The following is a 26,113-nucleotide window of genomic DNA, read 5'->3' as shown; positions in this document are numbered from 1 at the left end:
TGCTCTGGGCAAGCCCTCAAGCCTCTGTCACCCTGTGGGCTATATGCATTCTTCTTTTCTCCAAAGGAGTCATTTTTAGCTCGGTTGACTAACAGCGCAGACCCAACTATACGAAACTTGCTAACGAAAGTCAGTACACCAAAGAAGGAGTTACCGGTCAAAGAAGACCACAGTTACAAAAGCTGCCAAGAGTTACAGAATCTAGGGCCTATACAACATCCGAGCTGTAGGTCACATTCTCCAGCATTGAGGCTTGGAATGCTTTGTTGGGGAGGAGGTTCTCCGGATTAATTATTTTCAAAAGGTTACCTTGGGGGAAAACTGTGACCTTGTCCTCTAGAAATATTTCACCACATGAGAGATCATGAGGGCTGTGGAGTCCATAAGGGCCATCTAGTATGCGGGCTCTCAAATTTGGCTGCCCATTAGAATGATATAGGGGGTGGGGTGTGGGGCTTTACAAAATCCTGATGCTCAGATCTCACTCTGACCCCATGACATCAGAATCCCTGGGGGTGGGGCCTAAGCATTGGTATTTATTAAACACTCTGGGTGCTTCCCGGTACAGCCAAGTTTGGGAATCTGTAATCTAGACCCTTACCATTCCAAGTGTGATCTGTGGTGCCGTAGCACCACCAGAGATAACGGCATTTCTTATTAGACACTCACATTCTTTACTGTAATGGTAGACACATGCCATTATACATTTGTTCAAACTCAGAATGTACAACTCCAAGAACAGCCCTAATGTAAACTATGGACTTTGGGTGATGATGATGCGTCAATGTAGCTTCATCAGTTGTAACAGATGCACCGCCCTGGTTGAGGATGTTAATAATGGGGGAGGATATGTATGTGTGGGAGCAGAGAGTATGTGGAAAATCTTTGTACCTTACTCTCAGTTTTACTGTGAACTTAATGTTACTCCAAAGATAAAGTCTAAAAAAAAAGAAATGCATATTCTTGGGTCCTACCATAGACCTACTGAGTTAAAATATGCATTTTAACAAGTTACCAAGAGACTTCTACATGCATTCAAATTTGATTTTTGCTTTTCTTGAAAGATTGAAAAATCTGGCAACAAGGGTCCCAAATTCTTTCTTTAAAACTATCAGCTGGAGTTGTGTAGTAGGTGTCCTCTTTAAGGGAGAGCTCCACACTCCAGTTCGCCTCAGTTTCACAATGGGCTAGGTTCATTAACTTCTATTACCTACCTGAGTCCAGAGAGATACTGAGTTTTTTTTTAAATTGTGGTACAATATACATAAAATAAAATTGACCATTAGTGACATGTGATACATTCACAATGTCGTGCAACCATCACCACCATCTAGTTCCATAACATTTTTATTGTCTCAGAAGGAAACCCCTTATCTATTAAGCACTCATTCCCCGGTTCCTCTTCCTTTCAGCCCATGGCAACTACTAATCTGCTTTCTGTCACTGTAGGTTTGCTTATTCTGAATGTTTCATGTAAATGGAATCATATACTCTGTGGCATTTCATGTCTGGCTTCTTTCACTTAGCATCATATTTTCGAGGTTTATCCATGTTGTAGCATGTGTCAGTACTTCATTCTTTTTTATGGCTGAATAATATTTCTTTGTATGGATATACTATATTTTGTTTATCCATTTATCAGTTGATGGGCAGTTGGGTAGTTTCCAGCTTTTGGTTATTGTGAATAGTGCTACGTGAACGTTTGTGTGCAAGTTTTTCTTTGCACACCTGTTTTTAGTCTTGTGGGAACATACTCATGAGTGGAATTACTGACTCATATGGTAATCCTATGTTTCGTGTTTTGAGGGACAAACTGTTTTTCATGGCAGCTGCACTAGTTTACATTCCCACCAATAATGTATGAGGGTTCCAATTTTTTTTACATCCTTGCCAATACTTCTTTTCTTTCTTTTGTTCTTTTTTTAAATTCTAGCCATCATCATTAAAGACCATAAAGGCCACTTTGATTAAGTCTCTTTGGGAGGTTTGAGGGCCATCTTCTAGTTTTTTAAGTTTCTTTCAGACATTGGGGGCTGACTGGGAAATGAAGTGTAAATGGGTAGGTAGATTCTGCCCTCATTGGTATCAGGGCTTAAGGTGGTATAATTAGTTATGGCCTCTGAAATGCGGGAGAAGAAAAGAGCAGGGTTTTCATTGGGGCCTTGAGTGATTTCTTTTATCTTTTCATAGTTTACAGCCTTAAGGGCAGCTTTATCCACGCCAGCTAGGAGGCATGATATCATATGGCTTCGTTTCTGTCTGTCTGAGGAAACTGCTTCATAATCCCAATTGGGGTCAGTTCTGGGGACAGCTAGGGTCCCTATAAGGTTATGGGCAGCATCTTGTTGGTGGAGGGTGTCTGCATGGGCCTGGGTGGTTGTCTGGATACATTCCCTGTCATCCGGGGTGAGGGAGGAGTAGAGGATGACATAAACGTCATGCCAGGTAAGGTCATAAGATTCAGTGACATACAGAAATTCCTTGTGGGAGGAGCTGGGGTCGGTGGAAAAGGAGCTAAGTCTCTTTTTAAGCTGGGAGAGGTTGGCTAGGGAGAAGGGAACATGAACTTGGACTATGCCTTCGGCCCTAACACCTTTCTCAAGGGAAGGACTTTGTAAGACCTTTGGTAGTGGGAGTGACCTTTGGCAGAAGGGGGTTGGGTGCAAGACCGGGTGTGCAGTGGAGAAGGAAGGTTGGGATGGAGGACCAGGGTAAGGGGATGGGGGAGCGGAGCCGAAGGAGAAGGAGGAGGGGATGGTGGTGGGAGGGGGACTGAGAGAGAGGGTTTGTTGGCAGGGTTGAAATTAGAGGAGGAAGGCTTGCCTGGAGGTGTGAAGTGGTATCTCACTGTGCCTTAATTTGCATTTCCCTAATGACTAATGATGAATATATTTTCATGTGTTTGTTGGCCATCAGTACATCCTTTTAGGAAAAATGTCAATTTAAGTCCCTTGCTCATTTTTAAATTGGGTTGTCTTTCTGTTGTTGAGCTGAAAGTGTTTGTTATAAACTCTGGATACTAGACCCTTATTGGGTATCTGATTTGCAAATATTTTCTCCCATTCTGTGGGGTTTTTACCCCCATTTTCTTCATAGTGTTCTTTGACGTAGAAAAGTTTTCAATTTTTTTTTGACCTCTGAACTTTTTATTGGCCTCCTGCTCCCCAAAGTGTACCCTGCTTCTGCTGGCTTAATGTCTCAGAACTTTGGTGTCGTTGGTCAGACACCACTTTGCCATCCACTATCCGGCGGGTGGTGGTCTTTTGGATGGTTTGCATGGAGTTGCTGCTGTCCAGGGCATCACCAAGATTGAAGTCCTTGCCATCTTCCAGCAGGTAGCAGTAGGCAGTGCTCTCAGCCTCCAGCTTGACCTTGATGTTCAGCAGGGCCTTGTACTCTTGAGCCTGGCACTGTCCCTCTGCCCGGGTCTGTGCCAGCTCTGACTCCAGGTGCAGCAGGATCCCGTTGAGCTGCTCCCTCTGCAAGGCATAGCGGGCCTCGACCTCCCTCAGGCTGTTCTCCAAGCTGGCCTTCAGATTTCTCATGGAGTCCAGGTTGATCTTCAAGGACTGGACTGTACATCTCAGCTCCGTGAGCATCATCCCAGCAGCTCCAGCCTCGGTGGACTGCGTGGTGACCACTGAGGTGCTCTCCTCAATCTGCTGAGACCAGTATTTGTCCAGCTCCTCTCAGTTCTTCTGAGCCAGCTCATCATATTGGGGCCGGATGTGTGCCATGATCTTGGCAAGGTCCTGAGATTGGGGGCATCTACCTCCATGGTCAACCCAGAGCTGGCAATCTGGGCTTGTAGGCCTTTTGTAATGCCCAACCTCATTTTTCCTTTTTCACCTAGGCTTGTTTCCACCTGAACAGACTCTCCCTTAGCTAAGAGAACCAGACAAACTCCATCTTGGCTCTTTCACTGGCAGCCCCTTCCTCAAGGACTTAACTTGTGCAAGCTGACTCCCAGCACATCCAAGAATGCAATTAACTGATAAGATACTGTGGCAAGCTATATCCACAGTCCCCAAGAATTCATCTGATTGATAACGCCCAAAGCCCTGCGTCTATCACCTTGTAATAGTCTTAAAGCCCCTGCATCTGGAACTGTTTACTTTCCTGTAACCATTTATCCTTTTAACTTTTTGACTACTTAACTTCTGTAAAATTGTTTTAACTAGACCCCCCCGCTCCCCTTTCTAAACCAAGGTATAAAAGTTAATTAAGCCCCTTCCTCGGGGCCGAGAGAATTTTGAGCGTTAGCCGTCTCTTGGTCGCCGGCTAATAAAGGACTCTTAATTCATCTCAAAGTGTGGCGTTTTTCTAACTCGCTCGGGTACAACACTTTTACTTCCTCTTCGTGGTTCTTCTTCATGAAGAGCAGCTCCTCCTTGAGAGCTTCGATCTCTGTCTCCAGCTGCAGCCGACTGACACTGGTGTCATCAGTGACCTCCGGAGCCCATGGATGTGGCTCTCCACAGACTGGCGCATGGCCAGCTCTGTCTCATACTTGACTCTAAAGTCATCAGCAGCAAGACCAGCATTGTCAATCTGCAGAACAATGCAGGCATTGTCCACAGTATTTGTGAATATCTGAGTCCTCAGGCCCTCAGTGGTCTTGAAGTAATGGCTTGTCTCTGACCTGGGGTCCCTTCTTCTACAGGTGCTCCTGGATTTTACTCTCCAGCTTCCAGTTCTTGGTCTCCAGGCTCCTCATTCTGTCCAGGTAGGAGGCCAGGCAGTTGTTCAGGTTTTGCACGGTCTCCTTCTTGTTCTGGATGCCTCCCATTCCTGCCAGACCCCCGGCCATCCCCGCGGCCAGGCCCCTGGAACCCATGCTGCTCAGGTAGTTGGTGGAGCGGGACATGGAGATCCGGGAACCAGAGCCCCCGTGCCTGTACAGACGCTGGCTAGGCTGCTGACCAGCCGGACACCGTAGCTGGGCGCCTGGACAGAACCCAGGGACCGGTAGTTGGTGGAGAAGGTGGAGCTAGTGGTGAAGCTTATGCTGTCCAGGGAGGAGAGTGAGAGGACAGGACTCAGGCTTTGCCGACGACTTTAATTTTTTTTTGAGACAGGATGTTACTGTGTTGCCCAGGCTGGAGTGTAGTGGTGCCATCACAGCTCACTGCAGCCTTGACCTCCTGAGATGGGTTCTTGTTACATTGCCCAGGTTGGTCTTGAACTCCTGGTCTCAAGCAATCCTCCTGTGTTGGCCTCCCAAAGTGCTGGGATTACAGACATGAGCCACTGCACCTTGCCAGTTATTATTATTTTTTAATAGTGACAGGGTCTCACTGTGTTGCCTCAGCTTGTCTTGAACTCATGACCTCAAGTCATCCTCCTGCCTTGGCCTCCCAAAGTGTTGAGATTACAGGTGTGAACCACTGTGCCCAGCCTAGTTTTTAATTTTAATGAAGTCCAGCTTTTTTTCTTTTGTTGCTTGTGCTTTTGATGTTATGTAATTTGAAATAGTTTCACCTGGGCAAGATTGATGGGTAGGGAGAAAGAAGGATCTGAGGGGAAGGGAGATGGGGATGGCTTGAGATTCTATCTCCAATTCAACCAGAAGATTTCAGCAGGTAACTGCTTTATACGAGGTTTTGCAGCTTTATGTATATATGACCGATAAATTAGAACACTGAATTGTGTTTCTGAAACGTTAACCATTGAATATTAGTGGGAAACATCAGTGTGTGAGGGTTGTCTTTCTAAAAGCCAGTCCTAAATGGAACATGTAGTAATTAGAAGTTAATGTTTTCTGGTTTCAATTAAGCATTATTTGTAACAAAGGGAAAGCATACATTTTTGGGAAAGCCTGCTATGTTTCTTTTGTTACACTAGCCACACTTTTGGGAAGTCAGGATATTTGGCCCAGATCCAAACCCACTGTCTACCTGGCAGTAGCTCATCCTCACTGAAGGAATATTCCATGGGAAAGATAGCCAACCTTATGCATATCAGCCTTGGAGCAAGTCCTGCATTTGCCTGAGGTCACACAGCAAGTTAACTGGGAGTTTCAACCCAGGTCTTCTCATTTTAAATCTAAGGCTGTGTCTCTAGGCCGTGTATCCACCATAAAATCAGGACTATCATCTGTTGGGCTCTATGACTGGCACTACTACTACTCACTGTTATCATTTTTTGAGGTCTTCTACGTGCCAGGTTATTGTCCTGGCAATCTAATCCTCCCAAAGACTCAGTAAATGGTTCCATAATTATCCTCATTTTACCACTGAAGAAACTGAACTCTGGTTAAATAACTTGCCCAAGGTCACACAGACTTTAACTGTCAAGAGCTCAGACTTAACCCAGGCCTGACTCCAAAGCCTATACTCTGAATCACCAAGCGAGACCTATTTTAAAGGTGACCAGGTCCTGAGATATGATCTCAGCACGTACCCCTCTCCCGGATGACAAGAGAGCAGGTAGGTAGGCGGGTACTCCGTGTCCGCGCATGCCCAGACTCCGCCCAGCGCCAGGGCAGGCCATCCCGAGCCCCTTAACTGCGCAGGCGCTCTCACTCAGAAAGGCCGCTGGGTGCGGGGAGCGTAGAGGCGGTGTAGGGCGGCTGGCTCGCCTCGGCGTGCAGTGCGCGTGCGTGGAGCTGGGAGCTAGGTTCTCGGAGTGGGTCGGAGATGGCGGCGGCCGACGGGGCTTTGCCGGAGGCGGCGGCTTTAGAGCAACCCGCGGAGCTGCCTGCCTCGGTGCGGGCGAGTATCGAGCGGAAGCGGCAGCGGGCACTGATGCTGCGCCAGGCCCGGCTGGCTGCCCGGCCCTACTCGGCGACGGCGGCTGCGGCTACTGGAGGTTTGGGCCGCGTCCGCGCTTGCCCCTTCCCTCTCCCCGCCTCCCCGGTCCCCAGACTGGCTCGTGCGAGCCGAGTCCCGGGGCCCGGGGGTCGCGTCAACTCCGCTGGCGTCTGTGTGCAGATTCTCCCCCAGTCGGAGAGGGAATCCGCCCAGCCGCCTTGTCAAAGCGTCCTGTCCACGACCACAGAGCGTTCCTCGGTCGCACCCGGGCCTCCTGACCCCCAGCCCCGGGCCTTCTTCGCTGCACCTCGGCTGCTCAGCTTCGATTTTTCGTTTAGGGATGCACCGCCTGGAGGTGTCAGCCACTGCCAGGTGTCAGGGCCTCAGCTGTCCCGGAAAGAGGAGTTAGACTAGTTCTTGATTCTGGCCTATATACCTAGAACTAGTTGATGGAAGAGGCAGATCTTGGTGTTTGTTAGGGAGAGCTTTCAACAATTAGAGTTGCCAAAAGTGCAATGGATTGCTTCTCATGAGCTTCCCGTTACTAGAAGCGCTCAAATAGGAACTGGAAGAACGCTTACTTACGTGGAGGAGAGGAGATTGAGCAATCAGAATCTCCTATTCACGCAATCAGAAGAAGGGACTGGATAGTAAACCTTTAAGATTCTAATCCATAGATTCCATGAGGCTATTTCTTGGACATGTGACCTCTGCGATTTCTTGGCAAAAACTAGATGCTCAAAACGTGTTTATTGATTGAAGTAAATTAAGGACTGATCTCTCATTGCAGATTATTCTCTTATAGAATTTGCCACTGGGGTCAACTAATAATCTTTAACAGGATACTTAAAATATAGTTTCGTTGACAGGCAGTTCTTCAGGGCTACCTCTATAACATGAAGTACATGTGTTCCTAAAGCTCTATACTGCCCTTTGTCGAGCACAGTTTAGAGCTGTATTACTCTTTTTTATCAGTCAGATGTAGTGAGAGTGAGAAGAGTCTGAGGCTGGCAGCATGTCTTGATGTTCATACTAACACCGAAACTGCAAATTCCAGCTACTTTTGATGGTGCTGGTCTCATCCTTTCTACTTTATAGTGGTTACCTTTTATTCCTTTCTAAACTTGCGGCCCGCTAGAGTCAGACAGAAAGTTCATTTGCACTGATTAATTCATAGTCATGATTCCATAAAGGTTTCCAGATCTACGACATGGCTGTGGAACGGAAGGTGCAAAATAGCAAAAACTGACATTAAATTAAACTTTTGATGATGGGAAGCAAGGTAGAATGAAAATTCTTTAAGATTTCTTAGGCAGTTCCCCAAGAACTGAACTGTATTGTAGCATTGTGTACAACCCACCATGTTTCAAGAGTTAGGTAAGTGCTGAGATTTTTATCTTTGGACACTTTTATTTCATGGTACTATACAATTTTCTTTTTCTCTGTGTGCCATGACATATGCCATGAAAGACTGAAAAAACTTGCTTAGAATACGAAGAGTGGTGCTAAGGTCCTGGGGAAACAGCAAGGCATAGCAGCAGAGAGAAATCGGACTTTGTTTTGGGCATGAGTTAGCATTGTTTAGGATCCTGCTCAAGTCATGGGCTCCACTACTCCAGCTTTCCCTCTTCTTAATTCTCATTGTGTTTACTGTCATTCCATTCATTTACTTTGCTATTTATATTACATATTCTGGTAGGTTCATTCATTTCTATCCATCCAGTTGGTACTCATGGAATGTTTACTGTTTGTCAGAAGTATACAAGTAAAGGCACTCAGTCTAATGAAGGGATACAGAGAGATGAACAGGCATTATAGTGTGAGAATCGCTGTTAACAGTGGAAACAAGCTTATAATCTAATCCTTTCATTTAATAGAGGGAGAAATTGAGGCCAGAGAAGGGGAGTGACTGTAGCAGAATAAAACATATTAATCTGTCTTATTTTAAAAAATGGAAGTGTAACATACTGTAAAATGTACTCATCTGAATTTTACCTATGTGAATGCTTGTGTAAACACCATAGTGATCAAGACATGTACACTTCCAGAACCTTAGAAGTTTTCCTATTGCGCCTTCCTAGTTGGTGTCCACTCTCTACTCTCAGAAGTAATACTCTTCTGACCATTTGATTGGTATTACCTATTTCCAAACTTCATGTACATTGAGTCATACAGTATCTGGCTTTTTTTGTGCAACATAGTATCTGAGAGATTCACACATTTTGTTGCATGCATTGGTAGTTTGTGCGTTTAGATGTTGTATAGATTCTTTTGTATTATGCCACAATTTTTTCCATTTTCCTTTTGGTGGCTATTTGGGTTGTTTCCACTTTGGGGCTGTTATGAATGAAACCTCTGTACACATTCTTTTTTATGTATTTTAGTGGACATACACACTCACTTCTCTTGTGTATATGCCAGGAGATGGAATTGCTGGGTCATAGGAGAGGTGTAGTTATGTTAAGCTTTAGTAGATATTGCCAAACGGTGATTATATCAGTTTCCAATCTCACCAGCAAAATGGCAGTTCTGGTTGCTCCACATCCTCACACTTGGTATTGTCAGTCTTTTTCATTTTAGGCATTCTGGTGAGAGTCTAATGATACTTCATTATGGTTTTAATTTGTATTTTCCTAATGATTAGAGATAATGAGAACCTTTTCATGTGCTTTTTGGCCATTTGGAGATCCTCATTTGTGAAGTGCCTATTCAAATCTTTTGCCTGTTTTTAAAAGTTGGGTTGTCTTTTACTGACTTAGAGGATTTTATTATGTATTCTGAATGTGAGTCCTTTGTCAGATATGCATACGTTAGTCCTCCCTTTTCCAAGGTTTCACTTTCTGTGGCTTTAGTTACCCACAATCAACCGTGGCCCAAAATATGAAATGGAAATTTCTGGGTGCACACGCGCACGCACACACACACACACAATGCACCCCACTGCTGGAGTTCTAGCTGAGATCACCTTGCATCTTTAGATAAATTTGTGAAGAATTGATGTTTTTATAATGTTGAGGCTTAAAATCCATACACAGTATATTTCTCCATTTAAGTCCTCTTTGATTTCTCTTAGTGTTTTGTAGTTTTCAGGGAAGAGGTTGTACACATCTCTTCCTAGGTTATTTCTTAATTCTAATTGTAGATTCTTGTGGATATTTTACACACATAATTACATCATTTGTGAATAGATGCTGTTTTACTTCTTTCTTTTCATCCTTTATGCCTTTTTGGTTTTCTTGCTCTGTTAGACTAGCTGGGACCTTCAGTATAATGTTGAATAGAAGTAGTGATTGTGGACATCCTTGTGTTGTTTGAGATATACTGAATTCAAAGGAATTTTCTGTTTATGAACAAGGTAACATACAGGCTTACCTACTTCAATTGTTGACTGCTTTTACTTACTTTTGTAGGCATGGCTAATGTAAAAGCAGCCCCAAAGATAATTGACACAGGAGGAGGCTTCATTTTAGAAGAGGAAGAAGAAGAAGAACAGAAAATTGGAAAAGTTGTTCATCAACCAGGTAAAGTGAGTTTTTCAAAAATAAGTATCTAGATTGGTTATTTTGAGTAACATGCATAATTCTATGCAAAGTGATGCTAAATAATGCCATAACTACTTTAATCAGTGAGTACATTATCTTTATAAAAGTGATAAAGTTTGGCAGTTTTGCTAGTAGATTAAAAAAACAGTCAAACAGCCATGCATATGGAAATAATTATTTAACTTGTGGCTGATGTACTTAGGGGTTGCTGCTCTCTGTTGTTTTATAATAGGCAGGGTTAGCCAGTATATTGATTGGTAGAATAAATACTCAAAATTATCTTGATAGGCTGAAATGAGGCACCAGAATCCAAGAGATAACATTTAGGACATTCTTTTATTTATCTGTGGAGAAAGAAAGCAGCTTACAAAGTATAAGATAGACCAGCATAAAAAGAAGGATGTAACTATGATCTAAGGTTAGTGCTTTGGTAAATCACTTATATGTACACATATCTTCACAGTGAGGGTACTTTCACACTCTTTGGGAAAAAGATAGAAACACTTTATTTGTTCATAAGTTTGGCAGCCAACAGTGCAATATAACAGCTTTTTATTAAAAAAAAAAAAAAAACAGACATTCCAGTCTTTAGTTGCAGCTACAGAAGTGTTGTGCATTCATCAATGTAGGTGGTTGCCCTGCTTTGATCTATGTGTGTCTATATTGTTGTTTGCAGGAGCTGAGACTTGAAGGATTAAAATATTTGTTTTTATTTGCATCAGGGACTGGTTTTGTGGAAGACAAAACCCAGGGTGGGGTTGGGGGGTGGCTGGGGATGGTTTCAGGATGATTCAAGCATATTACATTTTATTGTGTACTGTATTTCCATTATTATTACATTGTAATATATAATGAAATAATTACACAACTCTTGCTTATGGTAGACTGCCAGTTTCTGAGTGGTAAATGTAAAAGGGAGTGACAGTTTGAAAATTATCATTGTGTTTATTTAGGAATTCCCATTATAAAGAATATTTTAAATTAGAAAACTGCACATTTTAAATGTTTTGATTAATAATGCTATGTAATAGCTTCCTAATTGGTATTTCTACCACGCTTTCTCTTCATTCTAATGCATCCTGGTAAATTTTTCAAAGATACCACTTTGACTATCACTAGCCTTGTTCCAAAATTTTTAGTTTTCCTTTTGTCTATAGATATGCTTCTCTAATATTCTACAAAAAAAGCATGATTTTTTTGTTTGTTTGTTTTCTTAAAGTTTGGAGATTAGTGTGTTATAACGAAGGAGGTAAAGGAAGGCAGTGATAGGAATATTTTGAAACAAACAATTAATGACATAATGACAATTCCCCTTTTCTTTTTTTTTTCTTTGAGACAGAGTTTCACTCTCGTTGCCCAGGCTGGAGTGCAATGGTGTGATCTTGGCTCACCGCAACCTCTGCCTCCTGGGTTCAAGCGATTCTCCTGCCTCAGCCTCCCGAGTAGCTGGGATTATAGGCATGCACCACCAGGCCCAGCTAATTTTGTACTTTTAGTAGAGACGGGGTTTCTCCATGTTGGTCAGCTGGTCTTGAGTACCCAATCTCAGGTGATCCACCCTCCTCGGCCTCCCAAAGTGCTGGGATTACAGGCGTGAGCCACTGCACCTGGCCGACAACTCCTTTTTTCTTCTTGTTGGAAATTGTGGCAGTTCTGAGAGTTGGAGCATTCAGCCTAAAGACTTCTTAGTAAAATTTATTTATTTACATATATATATATATATATATTTATTTATTTATTTAGAAAGAGCCTTGCTCTGTCGCCAGCCTGGAGTGCAGTGGCATGATCTTGGCTTACTGCAACCTCCACCTCCTGGGTTCAAGCGATTCTCTTACCTCAGCCTCCCAAGTAGCTGGGACTACAGGCACACACTACCATGCCTGGCTAATTTTTTTGTTTTTGTTTTTGAGAGGGAGTTTCACTCTTGTTGCCCAGGCTGGAGTGCAGTGGGGCAATCTTGGCTTGCTGCAACCTCCACCTCATGGGCACAAGCGATTCTCCTGCCTCAGCCTCCAGAGTAGCTGGAATTACAGGTGCCCGCCACCCAGCTAATTGACACCTGGCTAATTTTTGGATTTTTTTTGTAGAGACAGGGCTTTGCCATGTTGACCAGGCTGGTGTCGAACTCCTGGACTGAAGTGATCCACCCACCTTGGCCTCCCAAAGTGCTGGGATTATAGGTGTGAGCCACTGTGCCATCCTTACTAGTGAAATTTAAAGACTTGCTGGGAGAAACAGTTCTTACAGGATTAAGTTCCATAGCTAGGCATTTGAAGTCCTTAAATAATCTAGCTTTACCTTACCTAGAGTGGTTTTTCTGTGCTGGGAGTTGAGGATACATGGCTGAATACAGCCTCTCCCCTTAAAGAGTTTATAATCCACAAGGTGAGACAGTTGAAGAAGCTATTTGCTTTGTTGGTAGGGGGTAGAATGGAGGGAGAAAAAATTTTTTCCATTTGGAAGTGAATTCTGTTGTCTTTCTTCTATTACCATGCTGTTTATTGCTTTTTCTTGTGCAATGTTGGTGCCCTGTCTGTAAGCAGATCCCTTTTTGCCCTACCACTCTGGGACTAATCTCTTTTGTACTTTCAGCAGTGCTGTGGTGGGCAGAATAATGGCCCCCAAAAATGTCCATGCCTTAATCACCCTGGAACCTGTGAATATATTATCCTTATCATAGCAAAAAGGACTTTGCAGATATGATTAAGGTTAAAGACCTTGACATAGGGAGAATATCCTGGGTTATTCAGGTAGACCCAATGTAAGCACACAAGTTTCCTTAAAAGTGGAAGAGGGGCCGGGCACGGTGGCTCACGCCTGTAATCCCAGCACTCTGGGAGGCCAAGGCAGGTGGATCACCTGTGGTCAGGAGTTCAAGACCAACCTGGCCAACATGGCGAAACTCTGTCTCTACTAAAAATACAAAAATTAGGGCTGGGTGCAGTGGCTCATGCCTGTAATCCCAGCACTTTGGGAGGCTAAGGTGGGTGGATCACGAGGTCGGGAGATCGAGACCCGCCTGGCCAACATGGTAAAACCCCATCTCTACTAAAAATACAAGAATTAACTGGGCATGGTGGTGCGTGCCTGTAATCCCAGCTACTTGGGAGGCTGAGGCAGGAGAATCGCTTGAACCCAGGAGGTGGAGGTTGCAGTGAGCTGAGATCGCGCCACTGCACTAAAACCTGAGCAACAGAGCGAGATTCCATCTCAAAAAACAAAACAAAACAAAAACAAAAATTATCCGGGCATGGTGGCGTGCACCTGTAATCCCAGCTACTTGGGAGGCTAAGGCAGGAGAATCGCTTGAACCCAAGAGGTGGAGGTTACACTGAGCTGAGATCGTGCCACTGCACTCCAGCCTGGGTGGCAGAGCAGGACTCCATTTCAAAAAAACAAAAAAAGTACAAGAGGAAAGCCAAGAGTCAGAGGGACATGTGATTATGGAAGAAGTGGGTGATGCCATGTGAGAAGCCACCATTGCTGGCTATGAAGATGGAGGAAGGGGTCATGAGTCAAGGAACGCAGGCAGCCTATAGGAGCTGGAAAAGGCAAGGAGATGGATTCTTGCCTAGAGCCTCCAGAAAGGAACACAGCCCTGCCAACACCTTGATTTTAGCCTACTGAGACCCATGTCAGAATAAACTAGAGATCCGTGTGATAATAAATGTGTGTTGTTTTAAGTCACTCTGTCTGTGGTAGTTTCTTATAACTAATGTAGCACTAATACAAGTACCTTGTACATGGCTGGGATTCAGAAATACTTGTGGAATTGCTACGTTTTTTTCTTTATGTTACTTCCTTTTCTTTTTTCCTTTTTTTTTTTAGATAAACATAATCAAGGTCTTATTTTGTCTTTTACTTAAATGTATTTGTCAGGCATCGCATACATGCTGATAAGCTAATAAAATAGAGGAAAATATATTGTTCTAGTCATAAAAAAGGAAACTTAAAGAGTTCATTTTCCTTTTCTTAGGACCTGTTATGGAATTTGATTATGTAATATGCGAAGAATGTGGGAAAGAATTTATGGATTCTTATCTTATGAACCACTTTGATTTGCCAACTTGTGATAACTGCAGGTACTTATTTTAGATGGTGTTCTTAATTGCTAATGTTTATGTGTAGGTTTAGGGCAAAACAAGTTATATCTGTTTGGATTTGATATTTTCTTAGTAATTATGAATTTCATTTTGGGTGTTTCCTAAAATTTCTATGGTTTCTATTTTGCCAAATACAGTAAATCTGTGCTTATTAAAGCTTATAATATACCCCATAAAATAGGAAGGATGCCGATGGTTTTGCCATAGAAATTTCCTTTTCTTTTTCTGCTGGCCTGAGTTTTTTTTTGTTTTTTAACGTCTCTCAGTAGCAGGCTGCTAACCCTTCTCTTCACCCAGCCCTAATGATCCCTCTATTTCTTAATTATTCCAGGGTGTGTTACATCTTGGTCAGAGGAGTGGGGCCTTCAGTGAAAGGACAGTAGCTCCGAATACCTTTTTCATTTATCTTTTGCTACCCTCATAAAGAGAATAGATGAGGAAGAACTATATTCTTCCATTCTTTTTCTTCTTCTAGACTTTATCCTTTTTTTTATATCACCCAGAATAACCTTTCTCACTTCACGTGGTTCTCCTATCACTACTGTTTACTCAGCCAAATGCTGTGTTGATATCTTTTGCACATTGAAGGTCCTATCTTGGAATCTTAGTTGGCCCTTTTACCTGTTCCCTGTGCTTACTTTGTCCCTACAGTCCTAAATCAACTCCTCACCTGCCTGGAGGACCTGCCCTTTCAGAGTCCCTGCTGCAGACATTGGGAGCCATCATGATTGGCTTGTTGCTGAGCGGAATCCTCGGTAGATAGAGAGGGAGATGTGGTCCCTGGTCTCATGATCAGATATATGGCTGGGAATGCTCTGGCACCACAGCTGGAACTATAGATTACAAACTCATTTCCCACCAACACAGTGGTTAAAGTCCACAGTATTGTCGTCATTCTTAAAGGCCAGTATAGCTTTTGGGAACTGAAACACTACATAGAATTTTATTTCCAAGAGAAAATGGAAGCAACTCTTGTACCAGTTTAAAGAAAGTTGTGAATATATTACCTTGCCATAGCAAAAGGACTTTGCAGATATGATTAAGGTTAAAGACCTCGAGATGGGGAGATTATCCTGGGTTATCCAGGTAGACCGAATACAAGCACATGAGCTTTCTTAGAAGTGGAAGAGGAAAGCTGAGAGTCAGAGGGACATGCAATTAGTGAAGAAGTGAGTGATGCAATGTGAGAAGCCATCATCACTGGCTGTCAAAGTGGAAGGAGGGGGTCATGTGTTCAGGAATGCAGGTGGCCTCTAGAAGCTAGAAAAGGCAAGGAGATGGATTCTTACCTAGTGCCTCCAGAAAGGAACGTGGTCCTGCCAACACCTTGAAAAGTCTGGAAACATTACACTTTTATATTTAATCATAATCAGGAACACAGTCCTCCATTCTTTTTCAACATCGTCAAAGATGATAGTTTTAGTACCATATAGTCTACATGTCTCCTGTTAGTTTATACTTCTGAATTATTTAGCTTTTGTATAGCTCTTCCCAGTTTTAACTTTTATGTTTTTGTGATAGAATCCTCTGATAGAACCTTTGATTTCTCCCCTCCCTGATCTGTACCTGCTCTTTAGTGTTTACTATTTCAGTAAAGCCAGCTTCATTCACTGGCTGTCTCCACTCTCCTGTGTGTATTAATTCCAAACCTGTTTGGCTCTAGGTTCACCATATCCTGAATTCATCGGCATCTCGTCCTCTCCCACTGCTGCCTTAGTCTAGGCCACCATCAGCTCTTGCCTGGACCACTGCAGTAGTGTTCTAACTGGTCTCTCCCCCATTACCCCTTTCGCACCCCTAGGGTCTCCTTTTCATATAGTATTTTGCTCAAAACCTTCTAGTGGTTTCTAACCATTGTCTTCACCATTGCTTGCAAAGTCCTGACTGTCTCTGACTGTATCTCCCACCACTCCTCACCATCGCTTACTTCAGGTCTTCTAGTTACACTGGTCCTCTTGGCTGTAAGCTCTCTTTGCAAAATACACCCCTGCCCTAGAGCCTTTTCCCTTGCTGTTCCCTTTGCTAGGAATGTTTTTTTCTCTGGATAATGTAACTTACCAGAATAAGTAAAAGATAAAGTATTTTTCTGTTAGAATTCTTATGCTGCTAATTTAACCATGAGAGTTGCAGGAAAAAGTATTTTATATGTCCTTTTTGCTGTGTGTGCCCCTAAGTTGCTGGGCTATTTGCAAACTTAGCTTATTTAAAATAACTAATTTATATAATGGACTTAATCTGTTTTCAGAGATGCTGATGATAAACACAAGCTTATAACCAAAACAGAGGCAAAACAAGAATATCTTCTGAAAGACTGTGATTTAGAAAAAAGAGAGCCACCTCTTAAATTTATTGTGAAGAAGAATCCACATCATTCACAATGGGGTGATATGAAACTCTACTTAAAGTTACAGGTCTCTAATAAGTTGTATTTATTATTTTTCACTCTGGTAAATTCTTAATAACAAACTAGTTATAATTAGTTTGGCTTTTGCTTACAGAGTGTGGAAAAACTCTTTTCCCTAGTTTTGCATATGCTTCACAGTCATGTATAATGACATTTAATAACATGTTTTCTCATTGCTTTTTTTTTTTTTTTTTTTTTCCAAACAATAAGGTCTCACTCTGTCACTCAGGCTGGAGTGCAGTGGTGAGATCATGGCTCACTGCAGCCTTGACCTCCCGGGCTCAGGTAATCCTTCCACCTCAGCCTTCTGAGTAGCACCTGGCTAGTTTTTTGTATTTTTTGTAGAGATGGGGTTTTACCGTATTGCCCAGGCTGGTCTCGAACTCCAGGGCTCAAGTGATCCTCCTGCTTTGGCCTCGCAAAGTGCTGGGATTACAGGCATGAGCCGCCATGCCTGGCCTCATTTTGCTTCTAATATGGCACTTTGAAACAAACCTGTTGCTATTGGGTGATGTTAAGAGTACAATTTGGAAACTAAAAAAGGTTGGAATGGGAGTCAGGCCCTGTTTCCTTACCCTCTTTCACCTCCATCTCCCACCAAAAAAGAAATATTAAAAAAAAAGAAAAATTTCAGGAATTTCATAAATACCTAAAATCTAACTCTACCCATCTGGAATGCTAGCGAGTGTCCATATAGCTCTATAATCTCAGAGCAGATCGTCTCAACTCCACTTGCTGCAGATGGGTTGTAGGTGTGCCAAGACGGGGTTGTAGGTGTGCCAAGACGGTGATCCACTTAGTGGCTAGGACTGCTAGTGCCCAGGCCAGTTTCTTTGAGTCACAAGCAGCCTCTTGTATCTACCTCAGAGTGGTACAAATATTGTAATATTCTTTTTGTGCTGTTAGCTTAAAATATTGGGAGGCATTGCTTTAGAGCACAGTTTGAATATATACTATACTAGAAAATCCCGTATCTCCAAATAAAATTAAGAAGCCATATTGTAAAACAAAACGTGTACTGAATTTCATTAAATACTAAGATTCTGTTGATTAGAACATTCACTATTGTTTTATGTACCATTAAATATTTTTAAATGCTGCTGATTAAAATCAACATACACTTTCTTATCGCTTGATACTTTTATTTTATACTTCGTGAAATAGTGCCATTAGACTTTATTATAGTTTGTCATATATCACGACTTTTGCACACATAAAAGGGAAAATGCAAGTGCAAAAGACTTACGAAGGTATTCCTAAACTTTACATTCAGAGTCCAATTCTTCTGCACCACTTTTTGACCCAGAGTTGTTAAAGTACCATTAAGTGCATTGGTGATGCAGCATTTTCAGGGATGTTAAATTGCAGAAAACGTGATGTCAGAATATACGAAATATGAGTATATCACTTGATTATGTTAAATTTGAGTTTGGCTACGCTGATTAATATTATGGTCCTTTTAACATATTGTGAGAGGTATCCTGAGCATAATTCTTAGTGTGTAAATTCTCTTAAAATCTAAGTAAATACTATAAAGAGTAAAGGTATATAATGTAAAGTTTTAAAAGTAGAATGAAGACTTTTTACATCATCTTGGTACCAAAATTAAAAAAAAAATATCCTGCAGATCAGAAGTCAAGTCGATAGAGACAATTATTGATCTTGAAGGAGATGAGTAGTAGTAATTGGTAATTTCCTGCAGTTGGAGATTTTTGGAGATGACCTTATATTTAGGTCTGATGTGGCTAATCTGTCAACAAACTGTTTCTTTGGTGAGCCCACCACAGTTGATCAAACTCACTGACCACGTGTACTTTTGATTCCTGTGACAATACAGTCAGAGGACAACTTTTCTATTTATAATCTAATTCAGCATACGTTTACTGACAGTTTCATAGGTTTAGATAGATGTTTTATTAGAGTTGTTTCTGATCATTAATATTTAAAATCTTTAAATTTCTAATAAGTATTTATAAATTTATACTTGAGTTAGATCATTCTTTGGTACCTTTGGATTTGACAGTTATAACTATAATATTTCGCAAGTCTGAATCACAACTTATTTAAATATGGATTTTGTGTTGTAGATTGTGAAGAGGTCTCTTGAAGTTTGGGGTAGTCAAGAAGCATTAGAAGCAGCAAAGGAAGTCCGACAGGAAAACCGAGAAAAAATGAAACAGAAGAAATTTGATAAAAAAGTAAAAGGTAGATGGCCACATTTTATATCGTGAAGGATTGTGTTTTACCATTTTGCAAAAAGCCTTTAGCTAGATTCTTCCTGTTTAGTGTCACCAATAGATTGGAATGTGTTTTTTAGAGGTTGAAAAAAATGACTTAAAGTTTGCCCTCAGTATGTTGGTCTTCAAGGCACTAAGCTCAAACCTCACAGTACGACATTTCTGAAAAGCATGTACGTCATCATCTTAAAGTGAATCATGTTTTTATATAGGAACAATGTGAGGATCAGGAGTGGTATCACTGGTCAAGGATTTGGCATCAATTAAATCTTAAGTATGATCAACAGGTGTGTTATAAAAAAAAACACACCTACCAACAATCCCCTCTAATTGCTTAAAATGAAAAGCCATGCCCTAAGTCTTAGTCATCTAATTCAGCAGCTAGAAGGAACTTTTATTTTATATATGACCAAAAGACCCAGAAAGGTGGAGTGACTTGTTACATAGATAGTTATTGGCAGAGTTGGGACTGGAAGCAGGCTTTTTTGACTGAAAGTCTCCATGAAGTAGTCATTTCTCTATCCATGCATCTGTCTTTGCATGCATTCCCTTGTCCATCTATCGCTGCATTAATTTGTCCCTGTTATCCATCCAGGTATGTATGTCTGTTAAGTCTGTCTGTATGTTCATTCATCCATCCATCCATCAATGCATCCAGTATTTACGAAGTGTCAACTATGTGCCAGGCACTGTGCTAACATAAATTCTGGAGTCAGAGTTTGTCAGGAGAGAAACTTAAAATCGTGCAAGTGTGCTAGGTACCATGATAGTGATGAACGTGCGGTGCTGCAGGAGCACAGAGGTCACTTTGTGCTCTATCACAGAATCCCTAAAAGAGTCTTAAAAAAGGAAACATACATGTTCTTCATGCAGTAATTATGCAGAGTCCCATTGTAGTATAGTGTGTAGAGATAACACATACTTTATGTATATATTCGGTTTTATATATATACTAAATTAATTCATTGAAAGTGAATGTCCTATCCATATAATTTTGCTCATGTTTTTAGGATTCATAAGTGGTTTTGGAGAGTGAGTAAGATAAGGTCAGATGTCTTAAAAACAAAAAAGCAAAACCAAAAATTGAATGTAAGCCTTCCTTGTTGTGAGGAACACAGGTTGTTGTAATCCTTCTCATTGTGAGGATTTGTTTTTCCTTTGTCATTACAAGTGTAATTCAGTTACATTGCAGAAAAGTTAAGAGAATTACAAAGAGCTCTTATTGCATGATTTTCCTACTCAGAGACAATCATCAGCAACATTTTAATTTTTGCTCTTCCTGTTCTTTTCTATCCTAAGATCCTTAAATATTTTTTTAAATAAAAATGGAAGCACTTGACACGAAGTTAAGCAACTCCATGATAAACATCCTTATACACATCTTTTTATATAGTTACTTAGCAATTCCTGAATCACAAGGTAAGGCACACATTCATGGCTTTGTAGAGAGGTTTCCTGTAATAAGCTGTGCCATGTAAGAGCATTTCATTAAAGAACCTTCCCAAAATTAGCCACTGCTGTATTGAGAGGATTTGGAAAGAGTTCTGATGAATTTGGCCCTTTAATCTTTTCAGTGCTTTACACCAGTCCTTCCTCTGTAGTAGCAAGGAGAACCTTGAAAGATAAAGTAGTGAAAAGGCATTTTAAGAGGTGCGAAAGGGAGGACAGAGTGATAGATTAGTTATATACTAGCCTAGGGTTTTTTGTTAACTCCAGCTACCTGAAATCACCTCAACTCTTACCTCTTTGCTGCCTCCTTAAACCATTTCCAGGTGGTATTTTGGTGCAGATAATAATACATGGATAAAATAATAAGTATTAATTAAAAACCTGTATCTGCAAAGTGATGAAATATTTTTTAAAACGAGGGCTGTCTGTACTTTCTTAGATACTAATTCTGTAATTTGGTCAGTGTCATCTAATGGTAACTAAATTCCTGTAATTTGACAAACAGATTGAAAGATGATGGCATCCATTTCATCACATGCTTTTTTTAATAAGAATTCTATGTGGCATATATATTAGTAGTATGAACAGAACTCTTAAAGATTTAGTTTTCACTGGTATTACTTTTTAAAGAAATATAAACTTTAATATAATTAGTTTTTCTCATTACATTAAATTGCTGCTGTTAATCACCAGATAAGCTACTGTCAATTGTCCTCATTTTCGAAGAGTTTGAATTTGCCCTGAAGTTTTTCATAGAGTTAGACCTCTTGGGTCTGGTTTCTTTTTCAGTTCGCTTCTTATTTGAATGAAGCATGTCTTTTGAGGACATTTTCCAAAGTGGTTACATGAGTGATATATTTTCCAAGTCTCTGTAAATAAAATGTTTTACTGCTTTTGTGCATATGAATACCTAAGTTCTGTAACATTACTCCACTGTCTTCTGGTGTTTAATGTGCAGAGAGGTCAGTGTGATGCCTTCTTTAATTATGGCTTCTTGTTGATTTACTTTAGAGGTTGTTCCCGCCTTCCTGAATAGGCCACAAAGGGCTGAGATTGGAGTAGACACTGTAGAGATTAGACACAAGGAGCTTACTGTGCAGTTTTCTCAGAAGGCTCAGAACAGAGAGGAATAAAAGCAAGTCTAAAAGTATTTTAGTTGAAAAGAAATTGGAACCTGGTTCCTCTTGGTCTTCTGATTTTGATCCACAAAGAAGCTGACACAGTTTACTTCTTTATGGGAAGGTAAGAGATTATATTTACCTGCTTTGAGAATATGATCTTCTACTTTAGCAGTTTGAGAATTGATCTTACTACCAAAAAGAATTTTAGTTTAAATAGTATAAGGTGTGTATAGATAGATAGATAGATAAAAATAAGGTGAAAGACAAGAAAGTGTTTTCTTGTTAGTGAATTCAAATTGTTACGGATTTTAGATACAAGGCAGAAACTGCTGTTCAGTTTTTTTAACTGGTATCAAAACTCTATCAAAATATTCAAAGGACCGATTGAGAGTATTTGGAGAGTTCTTTTGAATTTGGCCTTTTAATCTTTTCAGTGCCCTACACCAGTCCTTCCTCTCTTCCAGTAGCAAGGAGAGCCTTGAAGGATAAAGTAGTGAACAGGCATCTTAAGGAGTGTGAAAGAGAGGACTGTTATACATTACAGAAATCAGTTATAGATTATAGAAATGTTTTGATTTCAAAACTTCAGGATGCACAGGCCTTAATATTAGATGGGAACGTTCAGCTGGTTCAAATGTACAGAACGTTTTGGGTTTGCATGTCTACTCTATAAATAAGGTAGAGATAAGGCATTTCTTTAGTTATACCAGCTTTCTCTTATTCCATACTGGTAGAGGTTACCCTTCTAAAAAAAGGAAAATAAATTCATTTTCATTATTTATTACTATGTACTTTCCTCCCAAAAGAGGTAGGTAAGAAATCTCTTATGGGGGTCCCAAGTTTGTGGACATTGTACACTGTGGGCCTGTGGTTATATTTATGACTCTGGAGTCATCTCTCAAGAGAGTTTGGGAGACTCAGTTCTCTGTTACTCTGCTTTAGTTTATGGAGGACTAAAGAAGACCAAAGCATCATATTGTCATTGTGTCTTTTCCTTGTAATTTTTTTTCCTCCTGTTAACAAGGGGCACCATGAGTCAATACTTACTGTCCTACCATAAAGTATTTAGAAGTATCTTGTCTCTCTCAGCTAGTTGTCTTTTAAATTTACCTCAGAAGCAGCATTGGGTTTCCATGAATACAGACCACCTCTTTTGCAAAACCAAGATGTTAAACTGATTACAAGTTTTAGATTGGTATAAAATAACATTTTCATTTAAAAAAGGATTTAGGAGAATTTTTTCGTCTGTAAAAAGTATAAGCAGTCCCTGAATATATCAGTAACAAGACTGGTTACATTGAAAATTGTTATAAATTTCCATGAAAGGCAGTCCTTAGTTAACAGCTTCTAGCATTGTGAAATTCTAGGCCAATGGAAATAGGAGGTTGGAACGTGGTAAACCACTGTTTTGTCTCCAGCTTCAATTAGGCCTTCAGTACTGCGTAGGACCTGCACCCACCCCAGGTTTCCTCAGCTCCCCCAAAGTCGATTTCAGACCTACAGACCTTTTTTCACTCTTCTAAAGCCTTACCTTGTTTTTAAAACTACCTCCTTCTCATTCTCAGCAGTAGTTGATTTCTGCTTTCCTAAGTTTTAAGTTGTTAAATGAAGTAATGTGAAAAAAGTATTAATCTTAAATTTTTTTATTTACCTGATGTTGACATTTGCCATATTTACTTTTTCTTTCACACACACATATTTTGCCAAGCCATTTAAGTTGCAGACATTGTGATTCTTATAAACACTTCAGCATGTTTCTCCTCAGAACAATGGCATTCGGCTGGGAGCAGTGGCTTATGCCTGTAATCCCAACACTTCTGTAATCCCAACACTTCAGGAGGCTGAGGCGGGTAGATCACCTGAGGCCAGGAGTTTGAGACCAGCCTGGCCAACATGGTGAAACCTTGTCTCTACTAAAAATACAAAAATTAGCTGGGCATGATGGTGTGTGCCTGTAGTCCCAGCTACTCAGGAGGCTGAGGCAAGATAATTGCTTGAACCTGGGAAGTGGAGGTTGCAGTGAGCTGAGATCCCCCCATTGCACTCCAGCCTGGGCAACAAGAGTGAAACCCTGTCTCAAAAAACAAAAAACAATGGTGTTCTTCTACATAGCTAAAGAACAACGATCATACTCAAGAAACTTAGCATTAATATAATGCTGCTATCTTGTGTATAATTTAATATTCTCCAGTTGTTTTGGTGTCCTTTACAGCTTTTTGTTGGATCCAGGTGTTATTCAAGGATGATGCATATTGATAGCTGCTTTTAAACTAGTCCCTCAGCCTTTTTTGTCTTTCACGACATTGACATTTTGCAGTGCCCAGGCCAGCTGCTATTCAGTGTGTCCCTCCATTCAGATTTGTTAGCTGCTTGTTTCCTCAGTTAGACTCAGGTAGAATGTTTTTGGTAGGAATATTTTCAAGGTGATGTGTTTGAGCATTTATCAGTAGACACATGGTACCAGCTCTCTCTTTTAAGGGAGTGGTAGTTTGACTGCTTAGTTAAGGTGGTGTCTGCCAGGTTTTTCCATTGTAAAGGTACCCTTTATCCTTTGTAATTAGTGAGAAATCTAATACTATGTGAATATCTCATTCCTTACCTTTCACTCAGTGGTTTTAGTACACAGGGCTGAGTCTTACTTTAGTTATTATGGTGGATATAAATGGTGATTTTCTATTTCTTTCACTTTCTGTAATTGTTATTTGGCTTTTGGAAAGAAGAGCTTTTCTTCTCTTAAAAACTGATTTTTTTTAAAGCATCAGCTGGACTGATTGTTTCTTATTCTGAAGTCAATGTATTATAGTCCATTCCAGTCATGATTCATTTTGGTGTTGAAATTGTCCAAAATTTGCCCAGTAGAATCCCCTTCAAGCTAGCTCCTGTCTTTTTAAACTATTTTGTTTGGAAATAATTTCAAACTTATAAAAAATTGCAAGGATAATAATACAAAGGGCCACTCATATATCCTTTTTCCAGATTACCTACTGTTAACACTTTATGCTATTTGCATCATCATTTGCATGCTCTTTCTATACATACACAGTATTTATTTTTTTCCAAACCATCTAAGACTAAGTTGTATACATCACCACCCTTTACCCTTAAGTATTACAGTGTATATTTCCTAATAGGGATATATTTTGTTACATAACCAAAGTATATTGTTAACTTAAGTAAATTTAACATTGATTTAGTATTTATGTCTAATCTGCCCTCCATATTCTAGTTTTGTTAGTTGATCTAATGTTCTTTTTAGTAATTCCTTTCTAGAACAGAATCCAGTCTAGGATTGGGTATTGGCTTTAGGTACCAAGTCTTTCTAAACTTTTCTGGGATATTTACACAGCTCATATTTTTTATGACATTGACATTTTTGAAGAAAAGTCTGCTTCCCCTGCCCTGCCCTGCCCTTCAAAACATGCTTCTCACTTGGGGCAGTTTCTGGTGTGTCCTGCTGGTTGGATGCAGGGTATGCATTTCAGGCCAGGGACAGTACGTAAGTGATGTGCTTTTCTCCGGGCCTCATATCTGGAGGCACTGATGTCTTATCAGCCCTCAGTGGTAATTCTGATTTTGATTTGATAAGCAAAAAGAAATTGTATTCCCCTAGATTTAGTGTCCATCCATTGATGGTGCTTGCTAGAACCAGTCTTTAGTATGATGGTTATAAGAACTGTCTTCTAATTCCAGCATTCCTTCTGCATTTAAGCAGTTGGCAGTCAGCATTCTGTAGCATCCTTTGCCCCATTTACTTATTATTGGTATGAATTCATTAATTTCTGTTTTTCTCCAGTGGCTTTGGTTCATTTCTGTCCTTACTTTGTTGCTCAAATGGTCTGATTTGGCCTAGTGACTAGCTTTTGTATCTTTTGACATGTCATTTCCTTACTTTTTTTATTTACTTATTTACTTTTGAGACCTAGTATCGCTCTGTCACCCAGGTTGGAGTGCAGTGGCGCGACCTCAGCTCACTGCAACCTTCACCTCCCGGGTTCATGCGATTCTCCTGTCTCAGCCTCCCAAGTAGCTGAGATTACAGGCATATGCCACCATGTCCAGCTAATTTTTGTGTTTTCAGTAGAGATGGGGTTTCACCATATTGGCCAAGCTGGTCTCGAACTCCTGACCTCAAGTGATCCACCTGCCTCGGCCTCCCAAAGTGCTAGAATTATAGGCGTGAACCACCGTGCCCAGCCTTATGTCATAATTTCTTGAGCACTCCTTTCTGCTTTCTAGCACAACACATGTATCTGTATTTCTATGTCTCTGTCTATAAATATATGTAAACCTTGAGTTTACACTGATACATCCAGTTTTAAAATTTCATGGTTCATTTTAGTTTTACTTATACTGGCTTTTTGGATGATGAGAAACCTGGTGGCTCCCATGATCCTTAATATAGTGACTTGATCAAAGCCCTATGTGTGACTAATTCCCATTACTGTTGCTGCCTCCTCTTCTGGAGGGAGCCCTTTTTCTTGGGCTCTCTCACCCTCCTATGGATG

General features: G+C 40.8%; 1 protein-coding gene and 1 pseudogene across 6 annotated transcripts in view; one reads left to right on the top strand and one right to left on the bottom strand.

Moving 5' to 3' along the window:
* Positions 1-3,145: 3,145 nt before the first annotated feature.
* On the bottom strand, positions 3,146-6,492 carry LOC101153271 (keratin, type I cytoskeletal 18-like; annotated as a pseudogene).
* A 5-nt stretch (positions 6,493-6,497) lies between these two features.
* XPA (XPA, DNA damage recognition and repair factor) overlaps positions 6,498-26,113 on the top strand; it is a 42,955-nt gene continuing 23,339 nt past the window's right edge. For 3 of the 6 annotated variants that reach the window (XM_019033504.4, XM_055350026.2, XM_055350027.2), the window contains exons 1-5: positions 6,522-6,810; positions 10,163-10,273; positions 14,271-14,376; positions 16,643-16,808; positions 18,889-19,006. In XM_019033504.4, coding sequence (XP_018889049.1) covers positions 6,639-6,810; positions 10,163-10,273; positions 14,271-14,376; positions 16,643-16,808; positions 18,889-19,006 — 673 coding nt within the window. In that variant the 5' untranslated portion in view covers positions 6,522-6,638. Of the gene's footprint in view, positions 6,811-10,162; positions 10,274-14,270; positions 14,377-16,642; positions 16,809-18,888; positions 19,007-21,498; positions 21,730-26,113 lie in introns of all 6 variants that reach the window. The other 3 variants (XR_010130296.1, XR_008668221.2, XM_004048327.3) reach the window with 2 other exon arrangements.

This window comes from Gorilla gorilla, chromosome 13 (genome assembly GCF_029281585.2).
Source record: "Gorilla gorilla gorilla isolate KB3781 chromosome 13, NHGRI_mGorGor1-v2.1_pri, whole genome shotgun sequence".
NCBI lineage: Eukaryota > Metazoa > Chordata > Mammalia > Primates > Hominidae > Gorilla > Gorilla gorilla.
The sequence above is the reverse complement of the archived record's forward strand: the minus strand, read 5'-3'. Positions and strand labels throughout refer to the sequence as shown.